The sequence below is a fragment of the Cariama cristata genome, unplaced genomic scaffold (genome assembly GCF_000690535.1).
Source record: "Cariama cristata isolate BGI_N322 unplaced genomic scaffold, ASM69053v1 scaffold591, whole genome shotgun sequence".
NCBI lineage: Eukaryota > Metazoa > Chordata > Aves > Cariamiformes > Cariamidae > Cariama > Cariama cristata.
The window spans coordinates 81,946-103,093 of NW_009599633.1; the positions used below are offsets into that span (position 1 = coordinate 81,946).

At 40.4% G+C, this 21,148-nt stretch overlaps 1 protein-coding gene across 1 annotated transcript in view; it reads right to left on the reverse strand.

Annotated features, from left to right (window-relative positions):
* Window positions 1-21,148, reverse strand: part of LOC104168956 (sodium channel protein type 5 subunit alpha-like) — a gene marked incomplete at its 5' end in the record, with an annotated part of 137,117 nt that overhangs the window by 38,246 nt on the left and 77,723 nt on the right. Inside the window, 2 exons of the mRNA XM_009709740.1 lie at window positions 681-835; window positions 10,083-10,203. Of these exons, the coding sequence (XP_009708042.1) occupies window positions 681-835; window positions 10,083-10,203 (276 nt within the window). The remainder of the gene's footprint in view (window positions 1-680; window positions 836-10,082; window positions 10,204-21,148) is intronic.

Here is a 21,148-nt window from a genome sequence, read left to right on the forward strand (position 1 = left end):
ATATATGCTGCCATCGCTACGCAGAGCCCAGGTCTAATATTATAGAGAGGATAATCCCAGTACACAGTGGGATCTCAGGAGGAGAGGATCCCTTGTCAGAGCCCTGGGCAATAACCAACCAGTCTCCGTACATACACATTCATTTGGATGCAAAGAGGAGCTATCTGTGCAGGGAAGGTACAGTGGTTAAGCTAAGGTGCATTCAAAACATGACAGGTGCCCACTAGCTCCATGGGTAGCATGATTCAGTACCTCCTGCATCTTTTAGGATTTTGCTTTGCTAGTTACAAATTGTGCTTAAAAAAAAAAAAAAAAAGAAAAAAAAGAAAAAACCATCCCTGGAGCAAAATGCAAGCCTCCAGATGGGAACTACTATGGAGCAGTTATGGGATGCTGAAGTAGTAACTCTGGGATACTTCCTCACACAGACTTCCTTGAGGATTTGCTTTTCAAAATGTGTGCAAGTCATAATTTTATGTTATAACAGAAGAAAGTTCCCCACCATATGGTAAAGGCAGGTGAAATCAGAAAAGCTGAAGACCTGTTTTAGCTCCAAACATGCTTTGCTTTGAGAAATGATCAGTAAGGGCTAATAAGATCTTAGAGACATCTAACTGGAGAACACCTTCTCTGAGACCCATGTCCACTTTCAACCAGCTAGGAAATCCTATTACATTTACCAGGGCTCCACTGCTCAGCAGAATCATGAATATGATGAAAGTTTCAAACCAGTTGTGTTCAACGATTCTGTAGCAGGTTTTCCGCAGCCTCCACCAAATTTTGCCTGGAAATTTTGTGATGTCCACTGAACAGCATGGGAAGAATCGCACACAAACTGAAAAAGAGTAAAATGAAAACAAAGCAATTGTTAAAAAAGCCTATTCAATTCTTAAAGCTGCAATAAGGAGCTGCTAAACAAGATTTCCTCTTCGCTCTTTTATTAAAAAAAATTCAAAATCACTGAAAATGTGTCCCAGTGATTTCTCCCAATGATTTTTATGATATAGAATATACTGGCCATGAGATACCAGTGCCCTAGGTTGATCACATTGTGTTAGGTGAGCTCAGGTAGCACCCCTGATCAGGGCTAATGACTCTAGCAGGGTATTACTAGTAGTTTCCACATACTTTTGAATGGAGGAAGGATATTTTCTTGGCACTACAATACCACTAGAATTACTGATTAAAAGTGGCAATCTGATGTAAGGGAGATGAGGGGAGGAGGCGCTACAGTGCACATGGGACTAACGTGCTAAAGATACTCAGACAGCAAAAGCAGGAGCAGATTTTGATGTCTTGGACTCTCATGAGCTTAAACAAGGCATTAGAACAACTTTGGAAATATATTTAGGCAGTTAAATCCCCTTTGATGTCAGTAGAAATTTAGATATCTTGTCCACAGCAGATTCCCCACCGATGTTTCTTAGCACTTTCTGACCTCAGTGACAAATCCTGTGTGATAGTTAAATGCTATGGTCATAATGCGGACCACACAAGGACTTCTGATAGGCACAACCATGGCCATTTTTAGTTTCCTTAGCAATATTCATTTGTTATAGCAAAAGGATATCGTCATTTTGGTAACGGATAGATCCATCTCTCCCATTTTGAAAAACACCATGTGCATTGCATTATGCTGGTTAAGAACTTAAAACTGTGTGAGAGGACACCCTGGTAGCCAAAACTTGTCTTTTTCCAGGTTGGCCATTCAGCCTTACGTCAGATAATTTTAGTCAGATTTTACAACATTTGTTAATGAGAAAGACCCTCAGAAACTAATTTATTTTCAAAAAGAAGCTTTTTACCCTACATTTCATCCATGTGTTGTATAGAAAGAGACTTAGCTATGGAGCTTTGTAAGTCCCATCATGAGAAATAAAAACACAGGCCAACTGCTTCCATAGCTGAAAGGTGGCCAAGGTCATTAGCATGTCTTGAAGCATACAGCAACTGTTCAGAAGTGACAAGGGAGGACATCTCATTATGGTGATGTAATGCAGTGTCACTGCAAGTAGAAATAATATTTAGGCAAGGAAGCTTGGGAAGGAAAGAGGGTGACTGCCAAGGTTACGCAGACAGCAGATGCTGCTAATTCAAGGTGGCATAACTGAGGCGCTTGAGCTGCATGTGATATCCAAGGAGATCAAGTGCAACTCCTGGGATGCCAGGATTCCCAAGCAGCTGGAAGTGGAGCTGTGCTGGCAGCAGGCTCTGCCAGGAGGAAGGGAGCTGCTAAGTCTGCTGTGGTCCTCCTGGCATTTTCTGTAAGTTTTTATTATCCCAGATCCCTGCTATGGAGAAAAAGAACTGTAGGATGTTTCATACATGAACCACTCCCAGAGCTTCTCTTTTCCTCACATTTCTGAGATTTTGGTTAGATGTAGGCTCTTGGCTATATAAGGTTTTGGTATGGGACTGACAGGACAGTAAAGCGTTTATGCAAAGGTAATGGGACAGTGATGCAAGTAACTATCTGTCCTCTAAATATCTGCATCACACAGACCCACATCAGTTCCTGGTTTACCACTGTATTCTGGAATTCAGAGGAATTTTGAGCTCAGTTGAAATATACTAAACTAATCAAACTATCTGAGAAGGACATAATGCTAGGAGAAAGAAATGTAAGAACCAGTTCTCCGCCTCTTTGTAGGTCAGGTACCACTCCAGCAAAGGCAAGTATTATTCTTCTAAGCACTTCAGTCTTAAACACCAAAGGCTGTTGTCAAGGGATAAAAGGATACCACATTAGTCACTACTTTTTTGTACATTGCTCATAGATGGTAATGCATGTGATTTGGGTGTATTTTAGGAACTAGGTGCACGGAACAGACTTCAGCCATGCAATAGTGCAAGGAACTAGGACTCCTGAGCTAACATACTCATATGGCAGCTCCGCTTAGAGATGCCCATGCAGTATAATCCCACGAGCATGACATGACAGAGGGGGCTATTAGTTGCATCTCTTAGTAGTGCTGCCAGAAAACTCTTACACTACTTCTCACTCCACAACCTGTGTAGTCATTACCATCTTTCAGGTGTCTGGTCCACATTCTGTGCTGTGATGCAGGGACACTGGTCACCTCATTGTCAACTCAGCTTCGGATCAGGAAGACCAAAGACTTGGACTCAGAACCCTCTTTCACCAAGTGAACAGCCTAATGAGCAGGTTGTTCACTATGTAAGTGTGGATTTCTCATGTTAAGCAGAAATCCTCCTTTGTACTGGAAGTAACCATTGCTTCTAGCAGAATAAACTTTCCATGACCATACCTTGTTCCCATAAATATTTTTAATTTGGAAAAAAACCAGCTTTTTTTCTGACTTAAAACATTTGTCCATAAACTTTCCACTCTTTTCTTCTAAGTTACTTCCTAGATGGATACTTGGCTTTTTAGTCTTTTAGATGAGTGCCTAGGCTCAGCTACTAACAGGCATGACATGCTCTGCCATGCTCTCACAGAGCAGAAATGCTCTGTAAGTATTGTTGGAAAATATTAGGATCTTCCAGGAAGTGGTTTTCCCCACGGTAAGACGGTTGGATGAATCATTCCCTGGAGGAATCTGCCTCTGTCTTTCCACTACGCAGGGAGCCTACATGATTACCCGAGCCCAGGCACAGCTAAAATTAGGGAATCACCTTCAAATTGCATACTAATGAGCAGGGCACCGTGAGTTCCAAAGTCACTTCATTTCTGACGGAAAATACTCACAAAACGGTAAAAAGAGGCTATTGCTGATTCAGTCAGCTTCCATCTGATAATCTACAGGTACAGAGATGTATTTTTAATGGCCAGCTAGGACCACTAGACCACTAATCTTTTTTTTTTTTTTTTTTTTTATTATGCTCTTTGATGGCTTTCATGCAATTCCGATCTGAAAAAAAAGTCCTAGTTACTGACAGTAATACCTTGAAAAATCAAAAATAGCTTCTCAGATGAGTCAGCCCAAAATCACAGTGCTATTAAATCCCATGCTTCTGATTGGGCCCAATTCAGAAATGTTTAGACCAGATTCTGATACAATTACTAATGTCAAGTAGCACTTCCGTGAATAATCATGCTGGCTGCAATTCAGATGAAATGCTATTTTTAACTATTCATAAATCAAACAGAAAAAAAAGAAAAAGGAAAGAAAAAATAAAACTGACCACAAACAGGTCTTTTAATGAATCAGTAAAGTTCTATTTCAATTTCAAATTTTCTGATTTCCATCACTGACCGTTACTTCATGCCCATGCTATCTGGACTGTCTCGTAATCCTGGTAGCCTACTGTTCTGGTGACCTTGACCCAAGCTTCAATGCTGAATTAGAAGTTTCACGTAAGTCAACAAAAAAAAAGTTTACCTGACCTTGGTCAGCATTCTAATAGTTTTGGTTTGGTTTGATTTTTTTTTTTCATTTCTGTGAAATCAAAATATCAAAACCATTCCAATGTGTCTAAGGCATGACCTGGTGAGGGTCTGAGCAATCATAACTCCAGCTGGCTTCTGTAACAAGGCAGGTAGTCAGCAGAGCCTAGCTTCAGGTTTTGAAAGCTACTTTATCCACATGAAGAAGACTATTCATTAACACCTTTTAACACAGCAAATGTCAAGGCAGGAATAAACCCTTTGGCATTTCTTATAACAGCATTACTCATACTGCCTTGTCTAATAGATTTGTGCTATCCCCCTGAAATCAATGTTAGTAGGGAATGGGTTGTGCAGAAGAAGCTGACCACCTTGTGATTTAGTCAAGACTTAGTTTTGCCACTGTTATTCATGTTGGACTACATCTTTTCTGAGAGCAAACTGACTCATTTCCACCATGGCCTTTCAGGAAGTAGGTTACTGCTCAACAGAAACACAGAACAGCAGAAAAAGTCCTCCAAAAAGGTCGAGCTTTTTGGTGGTAAATCAGTGAAGCTGTACTGAGCTGCATCAGTGGTCAACTTGTCCAAGAACATCTGTTTTCAATTCACATTTGAACGTGACATACCATTTCTCACAAAACAGAGACCTAGTCATCAAGAAACCTTTCCAAATGCATCAATATACCATGATATTATTTACTTTTTGTTTGTTTTTCATAACAAGGGAATTGTTCCTTTCAGTCACTGGGGTGTCCTATAGCACAATCACAAACTGTAGATTAAAATGTGTCCTAAACCGCAGTCTCCGCTTGCAGGTGTGACTGAGAAAGCTCTTACTTAAGCATCTGCCACAATGATAAGTAAGTAAGTGGAAAAAAAAGAAAAGGGTAGCAGGAGTTTAATTTACAATGCATTTGTGTAAATATTTCTTTGGTTCCACATTCATATTTTCTAGCCTGGTGCATTATAATCACAGAGCTGTTAGACCTGATTGCATTACCTTGGTGCATTGGGAAAAAAACCTCTTTGTAAATGTGGGAGCTATACTGGAAAAACTTCCTGCTGCATGCGTGACAGCCAAGCCTATTGATTTCACACTTATGAGTAAAGGCTTTATAAATCCACTTCTTGTTCACACCAATATATACATTTAAATTTACATAAAATTATTAGATATGTTTTGGATGGATTTGGCTGCTGATTCTCTTCAATAAACCAGGAATATCAATTAATTTCTTCTATACTGTAGTCCAGTACATCTAGCATCTTGTGTTCAAACTGCAGTAATTTTGTTACTGCCTTTACACAGGAGTTCCTAATTATTGGGACATTCATTTTTGGAACAAAACAATATTTTGCTTAGCTTTGAATGCTGGTTACAGCATTGCTTGGTTTGACACAAAGAAAATACAGTTTCCTCAGCATAAACTCAAGCAGGCAGGTATTCATTACATGGTTTTTATATATATCTATATCTGTATCTATATCTATATCTATCTATATCTACCTCTGCCAAGCTGGAGTTCTAATGACCAGCCTGGCTAGCTGGGTAAGCTCAAGCAAGAAAGTAAGCCTGGCTGTAGTCCCTTTGTAAGATCCCAGCTGTCTCTCCATGTTGGAGGGAACATGATCTCTGCAGACCCTCCTTATTTAACCCCTTTCTCTTCTTCTGGCCCCACTAGCCCACTGGCATGCATGGCTGGGTTTTATACTATGCAGTTCTGGGGCTAACACAGAAAAGATTTGTCATCACTGTCTCCAGCATTCAGGTACCTGAGACACACATGGATATTTGAGTCTTTCCTTGGGTACTACAACTGGGTGCTGCCAAGAAAGCATCTGACAAAGCCACAGTCTATCAAGTGTTTTTACTCTTCCAAGGGCCTTACAAGGGTACATTTCTTGTTTATCTGCTGCTACTCTCCTCAAAACATATCCTCTCAGAGGTCACTACAAATAACGGTGTGATGCCTTGAAGCAAAGGCAGTGGGCAGCCTAGTCTACCACTGACGTCAACCCTGCTTTCAACGAGGGGGTGGACAACTTGAAAACTAGATGTCCTGTCCAACCCAAATTAATTTAATTGTGTACATGCAACAGGACTGTAAGAGTCTTATGATGTCTGAAAATTATATACAACAAAATATTAGCCTGCCCTTCTTGATAGAAAAATACACCGTATCTCAGGAATTACAGCTAGAGGAAAGAGATACTTTAAAACTTGGTTTTGTTCCATGATTATTTTCTAGGATGACAATTAACACATTTTGTTGGGCTTGGTTTGGTTTTACTTGGCTTTTAAACATCATCTGGTGGTGGTCCCTGTAGGCCAGTTTAGATTTGTTGAGTTTAACGGTTTGTTTTTGCACCTCTTCAGCTTTTTATTTCTGAACAGTCGCTAACTGCAGTTGGGGAAGGTATGACGCAGAACCCACCATTAATCAGAGTAACTTCACTTGAGCACATGGCATTTTCCAGCTGCGATAATTGCTCCTACATGGTCACATGAAAAACTGGTTTTGGGCGTCCTCAGTGTCACGAGTTGCGATCAACTGCGCGTTGAGCAAGGTAGCTCATTCTCGCACAACCATCTGATGATACTCCTTTGAAACCTTTGCCAGTGCGCTGTGTCTGGGGAATTACGCTTAAGGACTTGGTGAAAACTTTCTCCTATTAGGGTCTGGGAGAGAGGAGCGTGCTGGGGCCAGGGGACTCTCTTTGGATGACCTTCTGTGAGACACAGAAGATAATGTCCAAACCGATAGCAGTTTTTGATGGAGAGAATGCATACCAATGGAGGTAACAGGACTGGAGTGTTGCAAGGCATCTGGAGGAAAAACTACCCAAATAGCTGGCATTGCCTAGATGCTGCTTTCCCACCAACTGGCAACAAGAACGATCTCTCCATTTCTATCAGGTTTTTCCCAGCAATACTTGCTAACTGCCAGAACTGTGACCCTACCTTGGCTTCACATTTCCTGACCCAAGAATGTTCCTCGTTGACCCTAATCAAAGCTATTTTGAGATGATAACAAATTAACAAGTCTCCCCAAGAAAAATGACCTATGGCTTATCTGGGTCACCCAACTCCCGGAAAACTGTGACCTCAGCAAACTTTCAGCAACTATTTCAAGAACATGCATTATCTTCGTTGCCTTTGTTATCTGAAAAAGGGGGCTGAATCGGGAACGTATTTGTTCAGGACATAACCTATGCTGGATGTGTTTAGAAATGTCATAGTTTCAATTTAGATAGCTGGTGAGCTAACAAGGTAAGAACTTAACCCTTCCCCTCTCACTCTTCATCTCACCTAACCTCCTTCTTTCCTAAATATTAGCTGGTCATTCTCCTAAATGTACCAAATATTGCTGTATCTCTTTGCTACAAGCCAGTAAAGGCAACACTAGATAAACTTGCCCAGTGCATGCCCTTCAATACTTCCATTTTAGTACTTTATAACCTTGTCATAACTTAGCTAATTAGACAGTTGCTTGTTGACTTGCCTGTTTCTTAACTAGACTGAAATGATAACTGCATGAGGTTTAACTGCAGTGGTAAGTTTCAGTAAAAATAATGGAAGGTATTTAATAAAAGAAGATTATAGGAAAAAACTTTGTTTCCCTGCATAAATAAAACCAAATGTTAATGTCATTGCAGTAAGAATCATTTGAACTTTCAGTTTACGGCATTTTGACTTGAAATTTTATGAGTGAACATTCACATGTCAAGTTTATGCATTTTTGCCAAATCTGTGCGGAATGTGATCACATTTAGCCTACACAATAGCCTCTGAAAAATCTGCATGGATACGTGTCGCATAGGAAAGCAGAGCAGATATGTTGGGGAGGACATTACCTTCAACTGCATTCCCAGTGCCCCTGGACACCCTGCATTGGGCCAAGGGCTGGGAGCAAGTTCTCCTTCAATTCTCATTCAGAGCTCAAGGCTCAGATGGCTGTACCCTGGGAGAAGAGGAAAACACCCTGACTTGAACAGGGACTGGTGAGGAACAAGGAGAGATGAAGAATAAAAGGTAAAAGGCAGGAGCAGGGATGCTCAGGGAGAAGAGAGTAAGAGCCAGCAGGGCGGATGTAAACCAGGGCAAGCTTGGAGTTCACACCATAAGGCCTTTGTTTCCACATTTCTCTGCTGTGAGGATGACGAGTGGGCTTCAAAACTGGCTTAATGCTTCCAGTGATCCATCTAGAAGAGCACCGCTTGCTACCCTGCATCCCATTGACAGCAGCAGAGAAGATGTGACAAACTGGGCTGGGACTGATGTGGTCCTGCATGATGGAGTTTCAGGTAGTTCTGGTTGTTTTAAGACAGCACAAATTACAGAGTGCTGCTGCTCTGGGAATGAATCAGGGCTGTGCACTGAATGATGGGTTGTGTGATGTCTACCTTATTTCTTTTAAAAACTGAAAGGCGATGATGGTCAACCACATTTTCAGAATTTGTAAACTAGCATCTGACTCGCACCAGTCTTACAACACTGGCTTGTTTAAGCAATTATAATGTAATTTCTCACTTTGCAGTGTACAACATAGATTGCTGCTCACTAGCCTCATTAAGAAATATATTGTGAAAGAATGAAAACACCGGATCTAATTTCTAAATGTTATTGTATGGGCCAGAATAGTTACACCATGCTTTCTTCCGTCAATTGCATTAATTTTTAGCTACCGCTTTTAAGCAGAGCTGCCAAAAAAATGTTTAGATCCTAGGGACATTTGTAAGCCCTGCAGGGCTCCCTTACCTCATTCAATCATCTTTCTCACAGATACAGAGATCCACATTTTTGCTGACTTCAGGGGCATTCGTATACCCAGCAAATCATCTCTGTCTGATCCCATCTGAGTAGCTCTGTTTTTATTTATAATAATCCTTGAATTTTCAAGGGAATATATTAACATTCAGCTAACCCTATTTTTTCCAAGCCAGATTTAAAGGAAAATGAGAAACCTGACTGAGATAATATTTAGAATATAACTCACTCTGATAAGAAATTACGTAGGATGTTATTTACCTCACACATTTACTTCAAAACAGATCTTCTGATACGGCTGGGTTTTAAACCTGTGTTCTAGAACAGGATGGTCTTAAAAAAATTACTAAAATGATGGCATATTTTGGTATTAAAAGTTATGTAAATGTGATTTGTTGTTACCTAAAATAATTAAGTAAAATACCCTTTACATAGTACATCCCTGATCGGGTGAGAGTTACAGGACATGCTAATCTTAACACCCTTTAAAATAAATGGCAGAGAGTCTCTGGGACTCATGAACTCTCCAGACAGTTTCTGTTAACTGCCTGTATACGTTTAAGCATCAGAAACATCATGATCCGATCAGTTTTCTACTAAATTTGCTCATGCATGCATATTGGAAGGCAAACATCTTCATTGGCCGAGTTAGAAAAATCAACATTAAAAAAACCCCAACCCTTTATGGCACAGACTATGATGAAAAAAAGCCTAGCACTTTAGAAACTGCAAAGGCTTTTAGAGCATGCTTTTGGCTTATCTCACCTGGGAAATCCAAAGACTAATGATAACAAGTGATTTTGAGTGTGTATTTGGAGCATTACAGTATCTAAGAAATGAAGTGAATCCAGTGAAATACTACTGCAAGCAGCCAGAGCAACGTGGTGTGAAGGTGGAGAGATGTTCACTAAGAGAAGAGGAGGTTTCTTGCCTCAGCATTGCAGTGAAATATGCAGGCCCTTACCTTCGGGGAAGCAATCTTCAGGCTCCATCAGCTCCTCAGCAAACTCAGGGATCTGCTCCAGCAGTTCTGCAGGATTTGTCAAATCCACTGTGCTGCCTTCAGAAAGACTGATTTCATCAAGCTTGTTGTCAACAAGAGCAAAGATGAGGAAAACAAATTGATCAATCGCCCCGAAGGAAGCAGCTGAGTTTTTATTCCACTAACCAATATCCCAGCTAAAGCCACCACAACAGAGACATCGCCATGCACTTCACGTGGTGCCCACTCCTCGAGTGACAGCTCTACCTATGCTGCAGTGAGCTAACAGTTGACCCATCAACAAGAACAACAACAAAAAGTTAACACATAAAACTTACGTTTTAAAACAAAAGAGAAGCAAACCATAGAAAGGTAGTGAACAGCCATTGAATATTAATGATGGTGGAAGCTTGAAATGATGGAACCATTCAGGATTTTAAGGCTTGCATGTCCTGAAGGCTCATACCTTCAGATGGAGGGGGTCAGAAGTAGGACCTAGCTCCTGAAATGCTGAAAGATGAATTTGATGACTTCTGTTGGGTTTCTGTCTCTGGAGCCTCTTTCCTGAGGCTCCTCACCCACAGCTGACAGGTGAAATCTGCACCTTGTCAGTCAGGACCATGCTCTGCTCCCTGCTGCCACAGCTTCTCCTCCGAGATGAGCAGAAGTCCCTCTCTCACCAAGGTCCGGTCACACAATGCCAGAGCCACACGTGTGAGAGGGCTCTTACACTTGCCTCGTCCTCAGCCTAACTTGTTCCAACCACATGATGTTGCCCCTCGCCTTTTGGTAACACATTTCTGATCTCAATGTGACACAGGAGGAGGGACACATGGCTTTTGAACGCCTTTTGGAGGCTCTATCGCTTGTCTGAAACATTTGACACCACCATCTTGGGCACATTGTTTACATTCAGTATTTCTCAAGTCCTCCTCTGCAAAATGGGGACAAGAATATTCCCGCTTCCTGAAGCATTGGTTGTCTTACCACTGAGAGCGGGAACTCTCAAGTAGGTCTGGGTAAAAATTTCTGGGGAATATATTATTTTAAAAAATTCCTTTAGAGGCCGAATTTGCTATTAAAAGAGATATGATACATGATTAAATAGATCCCAAATATGAAATAGAAATTTCATTTCAAGTAAAAAGTTTCTTTTAACAGAATCGAAGTATTTTTTTTTAAAGAAAACAAGATTTTTTTCCCCATATTTCATTTTACTAGTCAAAATAAAACATTTCTCTTCTGTGTTAATCCAAAATTACATTTTACTTGATTATTCAGCTTTGGCACTGAAGTGACCTGCTCACAGTTTGTTTCTGGCTGTATTAGAGCACTATCTGGCATAAGTGGGCAACACGAAAGCTGGTATCTTCTATGGGTCATATCAATGGAAAATAGCTCTATGCAGGAGTCATGAGAGGTGGATTATTTGTTAACTGTCTTATTCTGTTCTCCAAGTATCTACTGAAATATTTTTGTGCTTTATCTTGCAATACTATTGTCTCCATTTAAAAAAATGAGGACAATAATACTTACCCATGCTTTTAAACAACCTGTGAAATAGTTATATGAGAGATGGCACGTACACATAAAATATTCTTTTCATGAGGACGATGGTGATGGAGCTAGAGAATAGGTACAGCTTTATATATTTATTATTAATGTGAAAATGGGCCCTCTGTTTTCCAGTATACACAGTCAATGCAAAATTTATAGCTGAGTTCAGAGAAATGCTGAACCTGGGGTAAAATGGGCAAGATTGAACATTCCAGCAATGCTTGCAAGCAGGGATGGAAGCTACTTGTTTGCAATTAGCTGCAGCATCCAGAAGGTCATAGTCTTGGCTAGGTTTTTTAATGCTCTACTCAAAATGACTGCAAACAACTGAGAAGAGACCTTTTAAAAAGAGAGTCAGAACAGAAAGCACAGGTCAAAGACATGGATAAAGCTTCTAAAAAATCCATATTCAGAATGCAGCTGTTGTACAAAGCCCATTTTCTACAGACTACCAACAGTATATGATGGTGGAAAAAATGTCATACCAAGTTTAGCACAGTCAGAACTTTCTGATACTGTTCATTAGGGAATGCATTTAGTCATTATCTGTTCTGTTATGAAGACGTCAAAACACAGATCACTGAAATAGTCCTAAATCATATACAGCTGTAGGATGTAGAAAATAGGGGTTCTAATAAGAAACGAAGCCTTGTTGGATATAATTCTTACCAATAGACAGAAATCAAAGAAAACTGTGAGAACACCATCGGCTTGATAGCATTGCCAGTGATAGAGCTGGATTTAGCAGAGATAGGTTAGGAAATTCACAGAACACAGTACGGTGCAATTATAATAGACTACAAGGAAAACATCTTAAAGAATCAAGAATTCTCGAGAGTTATTTATGAGGAGGAGTTTTCAGAAAATATTAGAATCCATCAGTGTCAGGAGATGGGGAACATGCAAGACAAAACAGACAGGATTTCTTCCAAAAAGTCTTCAAAAAAGAAGAGGCAGCAAACATGGATTCAGAAAACACTAGACAAAGGTTTGAGAGTCTGAACTGGGACTAGAAAAAGAAGGAACCATACGTATGAGAGAGGAGGGAAAGATTAGGAAAGCTTGTAGGAAAGGAGCAAAGGTTATTCTTTGCCAGAAAGGTTAAAGGGAATAAGGAGGTTTTCACGAATTCAGTAATGGAAAGAAAAGAGCTAGAGACATAATAACAATTGATGAGAGAGAGAACTAATCAAAATTCAGTTGTCTAAGAAAATAAACTTTTTTTAAAAGAATCCAACAAGGGGATCAATAAAAAGAGGGGGGAAAGCCTGTTAGAATTAATACAAATATGAGTAGCGAAATATCTAGAAAGCCTGAAATATATGCAATTCAGCAGATCCAGGCAAGACACATTGTAGGGTATAAAGGGATCCAATACACCAAGTTAACACACCATTAGCAATCAATAGTGAATGTTCATGGAAAACTGGAAACAGCCCAGGAGAGCAGCAATAAGTAAACACAATACTGAGCTTAGAGAAGAGGAAAAGGGACTAATCATGGGAATCACAGATCGCTAAACACTTGCTGTAGCCTGTGATTAAAGTAAATAAAGACTCAGAGGAGAAAAGGAGAGTGCTTTCTTGGAGTGAAATGTCATAGAGACATAAAGGCAGTGAGGTGGTTCTCCTATGTGCTAAGGGTACTGCGCACAAACAGGGTGCAAAGTGGTCAAAAGAAGGCAAAAAGGGCAAATATAGAATCTCCTTTTTCTTTCTTTCTTGGAATAAGTGAGTGGAGGAGGTGTACCAGGCAGAGACAATGGGATCCATCAGAAGCCCCTTTAGGAGACCTCCCACTAGTGCATAAATTCATGCTGCAGAGGGTAGTTTTTAATGTGTTTCTGGGTGGAGTGGCTGTTTTAAGTACCCGCACAGGGCTTCCACACCCACCGCCTGTGTCTGTAATAGTGGGAAATTGATCTGAATGGGCTTTTCAAAAAGCTTTTAGCAGTGAGATGCTGAAATCTCATTGAAAGTTGATGTTTGCTCAAGGCTTAACTCTCTTATCTCCCTTCCTCTGTCTCTCACCTCTGAAGACCATAGCCTTAATCTATCAAATTGACATAGGATACATAAACCTTAAGAAAATATCTGGATGTCTATTATAGAAAAGTCTACTTTTAAAATCAGTTGTAATTGGCCTGGATTCACCCATTGCTGTGTGGAGAAAAGCCATCCTAAGGACCCAAATATAACACAAATTTTGTTTTCAGAGGAGGAGATCTGTAGGGATTAAAGTCAACATTATCTTCACTAAAGATATAGAAACGGTACTGACCAATATAATCCTCGTGTTAGCTGATAACATTAAATTGGGGAGAGTATTGAAACCGAGGAAGTAGAAAGGAAAAGAGAAGTGAAACATGGAGAGAATATAGCAAAATGGGACTTGACTCAAAACAGTACAAATGAGAGAATTCCACGAAAATTTCAATGGAAATCCTGGAAACCTGGAGTAATATTAAAAAAGTAGACGTGATTTTGTAGTAGGACATAACAATGCAGAAAACCTATATGAAAGCATCATATCTAGATAATGAGATACTATTTCCTCTCTTTACGGTTCTATGGAAGTCGTATTTGGAAGATTGTGCTTACTCCTTGAGAAAACAACTCCAAAAAGGAACAATTGAGAGAATTACAAAGAAAGAGGTAAAAAAAGTCAGATAAAGGGCACAGAGACACTAATTTACAAGAAACAATGAAAGAACCATGGCGTGTGATTTCAGGGGGTATGCCAAAGACAAAAGGAAGCAAACAACAATCTATTAAATTAAGCAATATTCATTCATAAAAAGAAAATTATGGATAAAATTGGTAAAAGAGAGTAATGAAATAGCACTTTGAAAGGGAAAAAAGGAAAAAAAAGGGGCTGGTTATTAAGGTAATATACCCAGCCATGAGTTTTTTTCTAAGCAAGTGAATTGTTCCCTTTGGTAAATGAAGAAATCTAAGTTGCCCAATACAGGTAAAGGTAGATTCCACAAAGTTGTACAAAATATTGTACGGGGCAGTGTTTTGGCAGAGAAATCAACCAGTTTGTTCTCTGAGATCTATCTACCTGTGACATCAGTGATTTTATTTCTATGGTGTCTTTCTGATGATTTATGTAGGATGAATTTTTAATGATATGATGTATACTTTACTGACATCAACAGTGTTTTATTCAGAACACATTCAATGCTTCCTGTTACTGACAGAATCACTCAAAGCCCTGCCTCTTGGGCATACCAAATCTGTTACTTCCTCACAGTTGCTGGCTTTATTTGGCTAGTCGCAAGTTCTTGGGACATTCATCAAAAAGATGATTAGCATGTGCTTGTGTGCCGGCACAAAGATAACTTCTGAATAGGAGGACTGTAAGTATGTAATGTCCACGCAAGATCTGGCCCTCAAAAATAGCATCCTTTGGGCTTTGTTCTTTCATGTTGGCATTCATAGCCTCATGTGAACTTCCGTTTGATTTCAAGTCATCCCTGGATTATTGCCATATTCCTCCACCTCTTTCTAAGCAGCCGCAAATAGAATCAATTATACTCTACTATGGAAAGGTGACATTTGTGTCCCAGGACCCTTTGAAAGTTGAGGGAGGAAATGGGGATTATTTCTTTATCACGATGTTACTGAATATATCAAGGCTAGAATGTTCCTGATTTATCATGACATTTCATTATAGCACTAAAAAAGGACACACTTTTCCAGCCTCCATGTTAGGGTCACAGGGTGTCAAAAGACATTTAAGCATGAAGGATACCTAATCCCTGAGAGAAAAATTCCTGAAATGGTCTTCTAATTCCTCCTAGTTATAAAGCTTCATCTCATTATTTTAAAGTTTTGGGTTTCTTTGGTAAATACATATATATACACATTTTTTCCTGAGACTGGGATATCAAATATTCGAGTCTCCTTCCTCTAAAGTTCAGGACCTTTTCTTTCTGAGGACGAAGTTCAATATAAAAAGAAGTATTCTGGTAAGGAGGATTGCTCCTTAAAGAAATGTTTCATGGCTAGAGGATTTCTGGTTACTGTGAGTGGAATTTAGCTCACCTAAGTGTACAACTCATCTAGTTACCCTGGGCTCCCTTTACAGTCAATGGAGAGAAACAGGCATTTTCAGAAGATGATTCATCTGACTTAATTTAAATGTTGATTTCGGCTGGAGATGAGACACATTTACCTAACTACATTGGCCCCAGATCCTCATTGACTATAAAGGGGCCTCAGATGACAAGTTCAAATGCAGATGTCTACATTTAGTTCAGAAAATTCCACCCCACAGACAACATGAATCAGCAGGCCTGGAGAAGATGAGCTCTGGCTCTGTGATGGATCTGTTTCCTGTTATCTTGTCAAGATTTCTCCATGAGATTTCTCCTTTCGGGCACAAACTTGCCAGCAGTTTTATAGCAGAATTGGGAGAGATGTGATGCATATAGATACTATGTCATCCTTTCCCTTTCAATAATTCAGTTCCCCAAATCCATCACTGGTTCCAATCTCAAGGGGCTATGGAGTTCCCCAAACTCGCAGGACATCATCCAAAACCTCCAGTTCCTGATTTCAAAGACAAGGATCTATCACTCTCTAATAATAAAGGCAATGTTATGTCAATAAAATGCTAAATCCGAATGGGAAAATAATCCAACAAGTCAGCAAGTAGGACACAGGGATTTAAAGCCTGGAGTCACTCAGTGTACAGTACAAATACATGTATTTTTGGTATTCATGTTTATAAGGACAACATAATCCTACAAATTGAAAAGAAAAGTCAATGTGTACACATCAAGAAACATTTAGTGAGCTGCACTTTGGCCAACATCAACTGAATGATACCAAGGCTTACTATTTAATTAGTATCTTCATGTCAGCTACTTGAATTGTGGCCCCTTTCTTGGGTCTGTGTGCTAACAGGAAAAGAAATGGTAATCTGTGACAGATAGCAGATGCCCTCCAGTGAACTCAAGGTACAGATCTGCCAAGTCAGCAGATGCCATTCCCAGAGCTACTTTTCAGTATGAAAACATACACATACTTGCTCCTAAAATAAGACAGTAACATTATAGATGGTTTTGTGGGTTTTTTTCCAAAGCCTCTTGCAATCCCATCTTAATTTGTAATGCACATTTCCCTAGCTTTCCAATTATTTTTATAACAACAAAATCCTCTCTCTTCTTTACTAAGACTGTAATACCTGCTATGTGCTGTCGCTTTCCTACCACTTGACAAACATGTATTTTTACAAGCCATAAACCCCCCATAAATCAGTGACATGCACTACGGAGCTGGTGCAATGAACCGCATGCAGTATCAGGTAGGAAAGTTGTTTCTGTTACCTCTTTTTGCCCTACTGGAGGTGATGGCTCAGCCTTCAACTGCTTATCCACGTGCAACTCACTTAACTCTTCACAAATCTCACAGTTCTGACTCCGGACGCCTGGGCTTTGGCATCGCTGCCCTCTCAGCTGCAGCTGTTTTTCCTGCTGGAAATAATCCTAGATGGGTTTATTTTCTTTTTCTTTGATAGCATGCTTATTTCTTAAGGAAAACTGCCCAGCTAGAAGAGAAAATAGCCTGGACTATACTTGTCAGGAGACGACATCTTAAGGAAAATGGCAAGAAACAGGATAACACAAGCTTATGCCATAACTTTTGAGCTTTAGAGACTGGATATGTCAAGATATCTGACTGTAGAAAATGGAAATGCAAGTAGGCCAATTTTTTTTCTGAGTTGTTGTTGCTGGGGTGGGAAGAAATTCCCTTGCAGTGTCCATTTTGAGTCTGGTTTTGAGGCAGTTCAGACGAATAACTGAGGGGCATACTCTGAAGTTGTGCGATCAGGCAGAGATACTCAGTGTTACAGGTGGAGAAAGGCAGGAGCACAATACCCAACACTGTGCTACAAGTCTGCTTGAAACAGTGTGGAAAAAACACTCAGCCAGAGGAGACAAGATACACACTGAAGGGGAGGAAAATGCAAAGTTCACTGGAAGAGAGAAAAGGTATCTAAAAGTAGATGTGGAAAACCTGCTGGTAAACACGTAAATGTATGTGGCTCCTATTCAGCAAAACACTTAAGACTACTTTGCTCCCACTGATGCCAACGGGACTCAACTGCAGGTTGAAAGGAGAGCACATCCTTAAGCACTTCTCTAAAAAGGGATGGACTCTGGAATCAGAGCAATAATTTTTTTTTCTGCAAACACATCTGACTAGACTCAGCGCTTGCTAGTATGAGTGGTGCCATTAAATCCAGCCACTTCTTCCTGGGGTGATGATTATTACTGCTGAGCTCTCTAGAAGTACTCCCAGGACTAATGGAAGAGGAGAGTATGTTTGCAGGGTTGGTCCCTACATCTGGAGGCCCAGGTTCTCTGCTGGTGTAAATCAGTGTGGCTTTATTGATTCACCTAAGCCAGGGATTTCTCTGAAAACTCCCTAGCTCATCACAGCACTACCATCGTTCATGCCATTACTAATGCTGCTACTAAAATATTAATAAAACTCTAGCCGGTTTCAAAAGGTTGTGCTGAATTGCTTACAGAAGGACTTCCATGCTGAGAAAAAAATTACAAGCATAACAGGATTTCACCAGTAATTATTTAAACCTATTTATCTTTCACTTGTCCACCTTTTTTTTTTTTTTCCCTTGGCTTGACTGACATTCAATGTTATTCGTGTATTAAGCGAGTTTCCCTTCCCCAGGGAGCCACAGCCTACCTGCCTCAGTTCTAAAGCCACATCACCGCAGGAAGTCCCTCAAGAGGTACCAGGAGCAGAAAAACACTTTATTCCAAATATAACTATCTAAAAGTACAGATGACACAAAGGAAGCAGTTGGTTAAGCAAATTGCTCTCTGTACAAATACTTTCAGACTGTCAGGTTTGTACCAGTCCTTTCAAATGCTGTTCTGTGTTTCTAGCAAATTAATTTAAAATCAAATTACTTGTTTCCTGCTTCAGAGGGCATGTGGCCTAAAATATATTCTGACTTTAATAAATTAAATTATGCATGTCCAAACCTGCACCCTCTGCATGTGAATGTATTACATACAATTTCTAGGCACAGTTTAGCACTGATCTTCACAGGACAGAGATTGCTCTATAATTGAGTTATGGTTCTGGCCCTGTCAAAAAGTAGCACCCTTTAAGGTGCATCTTTGGAAATCGTGTAAGATTCGGGGGAGAAGCTAATGTGGAAGGCACAGTATGCACAAGTAAGGCATTCAGCCATAAAAAAGTCCTTTTTTTTAATGCAATGTGCATACAACTTAGTACCAAGTAATCTTAATGGCATGATATTGGTTATAGCACTAAACCAACATAAACAATTGTTTCATGTTAAAAGCGCGATGCAATCTGAGGTGACATCTCAAGTTCATTTATGCAGAAAGGTTGTGCACTCAGATTCATTAGAAACTATGCAGTGTATGAAAACAGACTGTGTAACTCAGTTGATTTGACGAATATTCAAGTTGTTAAGCAAATTATTGCACTAAGCTAGAGTCAAAAGCCAAACTTGCACCAATTCTCTGTTTACTAACCTCTCTGTGTGGTACCAAGACTTAGCAACACTTTTCTGGAGACTAAACTCCAGGAAATGTGGACCCAGCTGCTTCCCAGAAATCACACTTGTACCAAGTATGTGATGAGTTAACATTAATTAAAACCGATGAAATATAACCTGGTAAATCATCCAATGGGGACAACATGCACATTGCACTCGGACAATGATTTGGTTCATCACCATGTGTTTTCAGACTTGTCCTGCAAATTTATAAGGTGGGAGAAAAATCTCTATGAGAAATAGACTCTTCAAAAGAATCTGGTTGTATAGACTGATCCCAAAAGCAGTGTTAGGGAATAAACCGAGTTTTGGCAAGCAACTGATGCCAGCCCTGGTAAGCCACCCTCATGGGACACAGCAGTCTCATTTCCAGCACAGAGCACCTGAAGATCGGCACAGACCTGTCTGGGGAAAGATGCATTTGGTTTATGTTGTTTAACTTCAGACTATTTACTTTTGTTCTGATTCCAGTTGATTTGTTCTTCTGGCAGCAACAGTAGCAGGTTTATCTCCAGTAAAGCTCCCCACCGTGGGTGGTTTATATAATTTGTTTTTAATTTTTGTATCAAGTGCCATGTTGCTAAGGCAATACACATTATATCAATATTTATTGATTCAGTTTTCATAATTTATAAAGTAAAACGATTCAGCAATAGAAACTTTGTGCATACAAAGAGAGGGTTGACAGCCCAGGACAGACCTCAGCTCCTTTAGAGCATAAACCAAAATTTTGCTCACCTCTGCTCTGATCTGGGCCCTAAAAAGAGGTGATCTGCCAACGCTGTACCAGTAATTAATACATGGAGGAGGACGGACCCAGTGTCGTCCCCTTGCATGCTGCTGGCATCAAGGCCAGTTGTAGCATCAGCAAAACAGCAACCAGATTGAAAACAGAGCATAATCTGGGTGACATCTCAAGTGTGTTTGTGCATGGACTCACATTCTTGTTTGCTGACACAAATAAATACAAAGGCTCCACACTGCGTTCTGCCTCTGAAAAGCATAGATCGGCTAATTGTTTCAGGCTCAAATGGGGATTAGTGCAAACGTCGCTTTGGACTTGCTGTTGGCAAAACAAGACAAATACCTGTCATCAGCGTGGATTCACTTTATTCCTTCCCCATGGAAATATAAATTTTTCCATCCCGTGCAAACAAATTTAGAAAGAGGATTCCAGGGCCTGCCTTTCAGGTGGTGACCAGTTCAAATGGGTTCTCCTGATGCTTCAGTCACTCCCTAGGTCATGACCCTGCCTTGTAACATTTGTTCCCTGACTCCCTGGCCACGGCTGTTGTTGGAAAGAAGATGTGCAAAGCCTTTGATAGCAGGAAGCTTCCTCTCTCAAGCAGGTGGGGAGGCAAGAAAGGGAAATTGGCTCTGGAGCCCTCCCCCCTTGCAACTGTCACTCCAGAGCCAGCAAGCAAGGATGAAGGATACCGCAGGATAAAGTTAAGTTATTTTATGAGGTGGACAGGGTATCTCCTGTCTCTGGTGACAGAGTACAAATGCAAACTGCCCTTTACTCAGTCCACAGTGCAATGAGAAGCTTCAACCCTATATATCTTCTCTGCTCCCCACCAAACTTGTGTGTCCCTCTGTTTCTTTGAAGATCAATTTTGAGACACTAATGGGATATCCAGGTTCTGTGGTCACTTTCCAGGAATGAGCTGGTCAGGGCATTACCTGGTGCACACTCAGGGCAGTGGAGGCTTGTCCTGACCACCCCCACCCCCACCCCCAGAGAAGTCTGCACACACTTGGTCATACAGGTGGGACTCAGCTTTACCACAGCTCACTGCCCACCAGAGGAAGCATCAGCAGCAGACAAGGATGCCGGCAACAGAAATATCTCTGCTTTAGCCATTCGTAAATCACTGACACTATGAAATGGGGCTTCCTCGAGAAATGCAACTCAATAGAGCAGC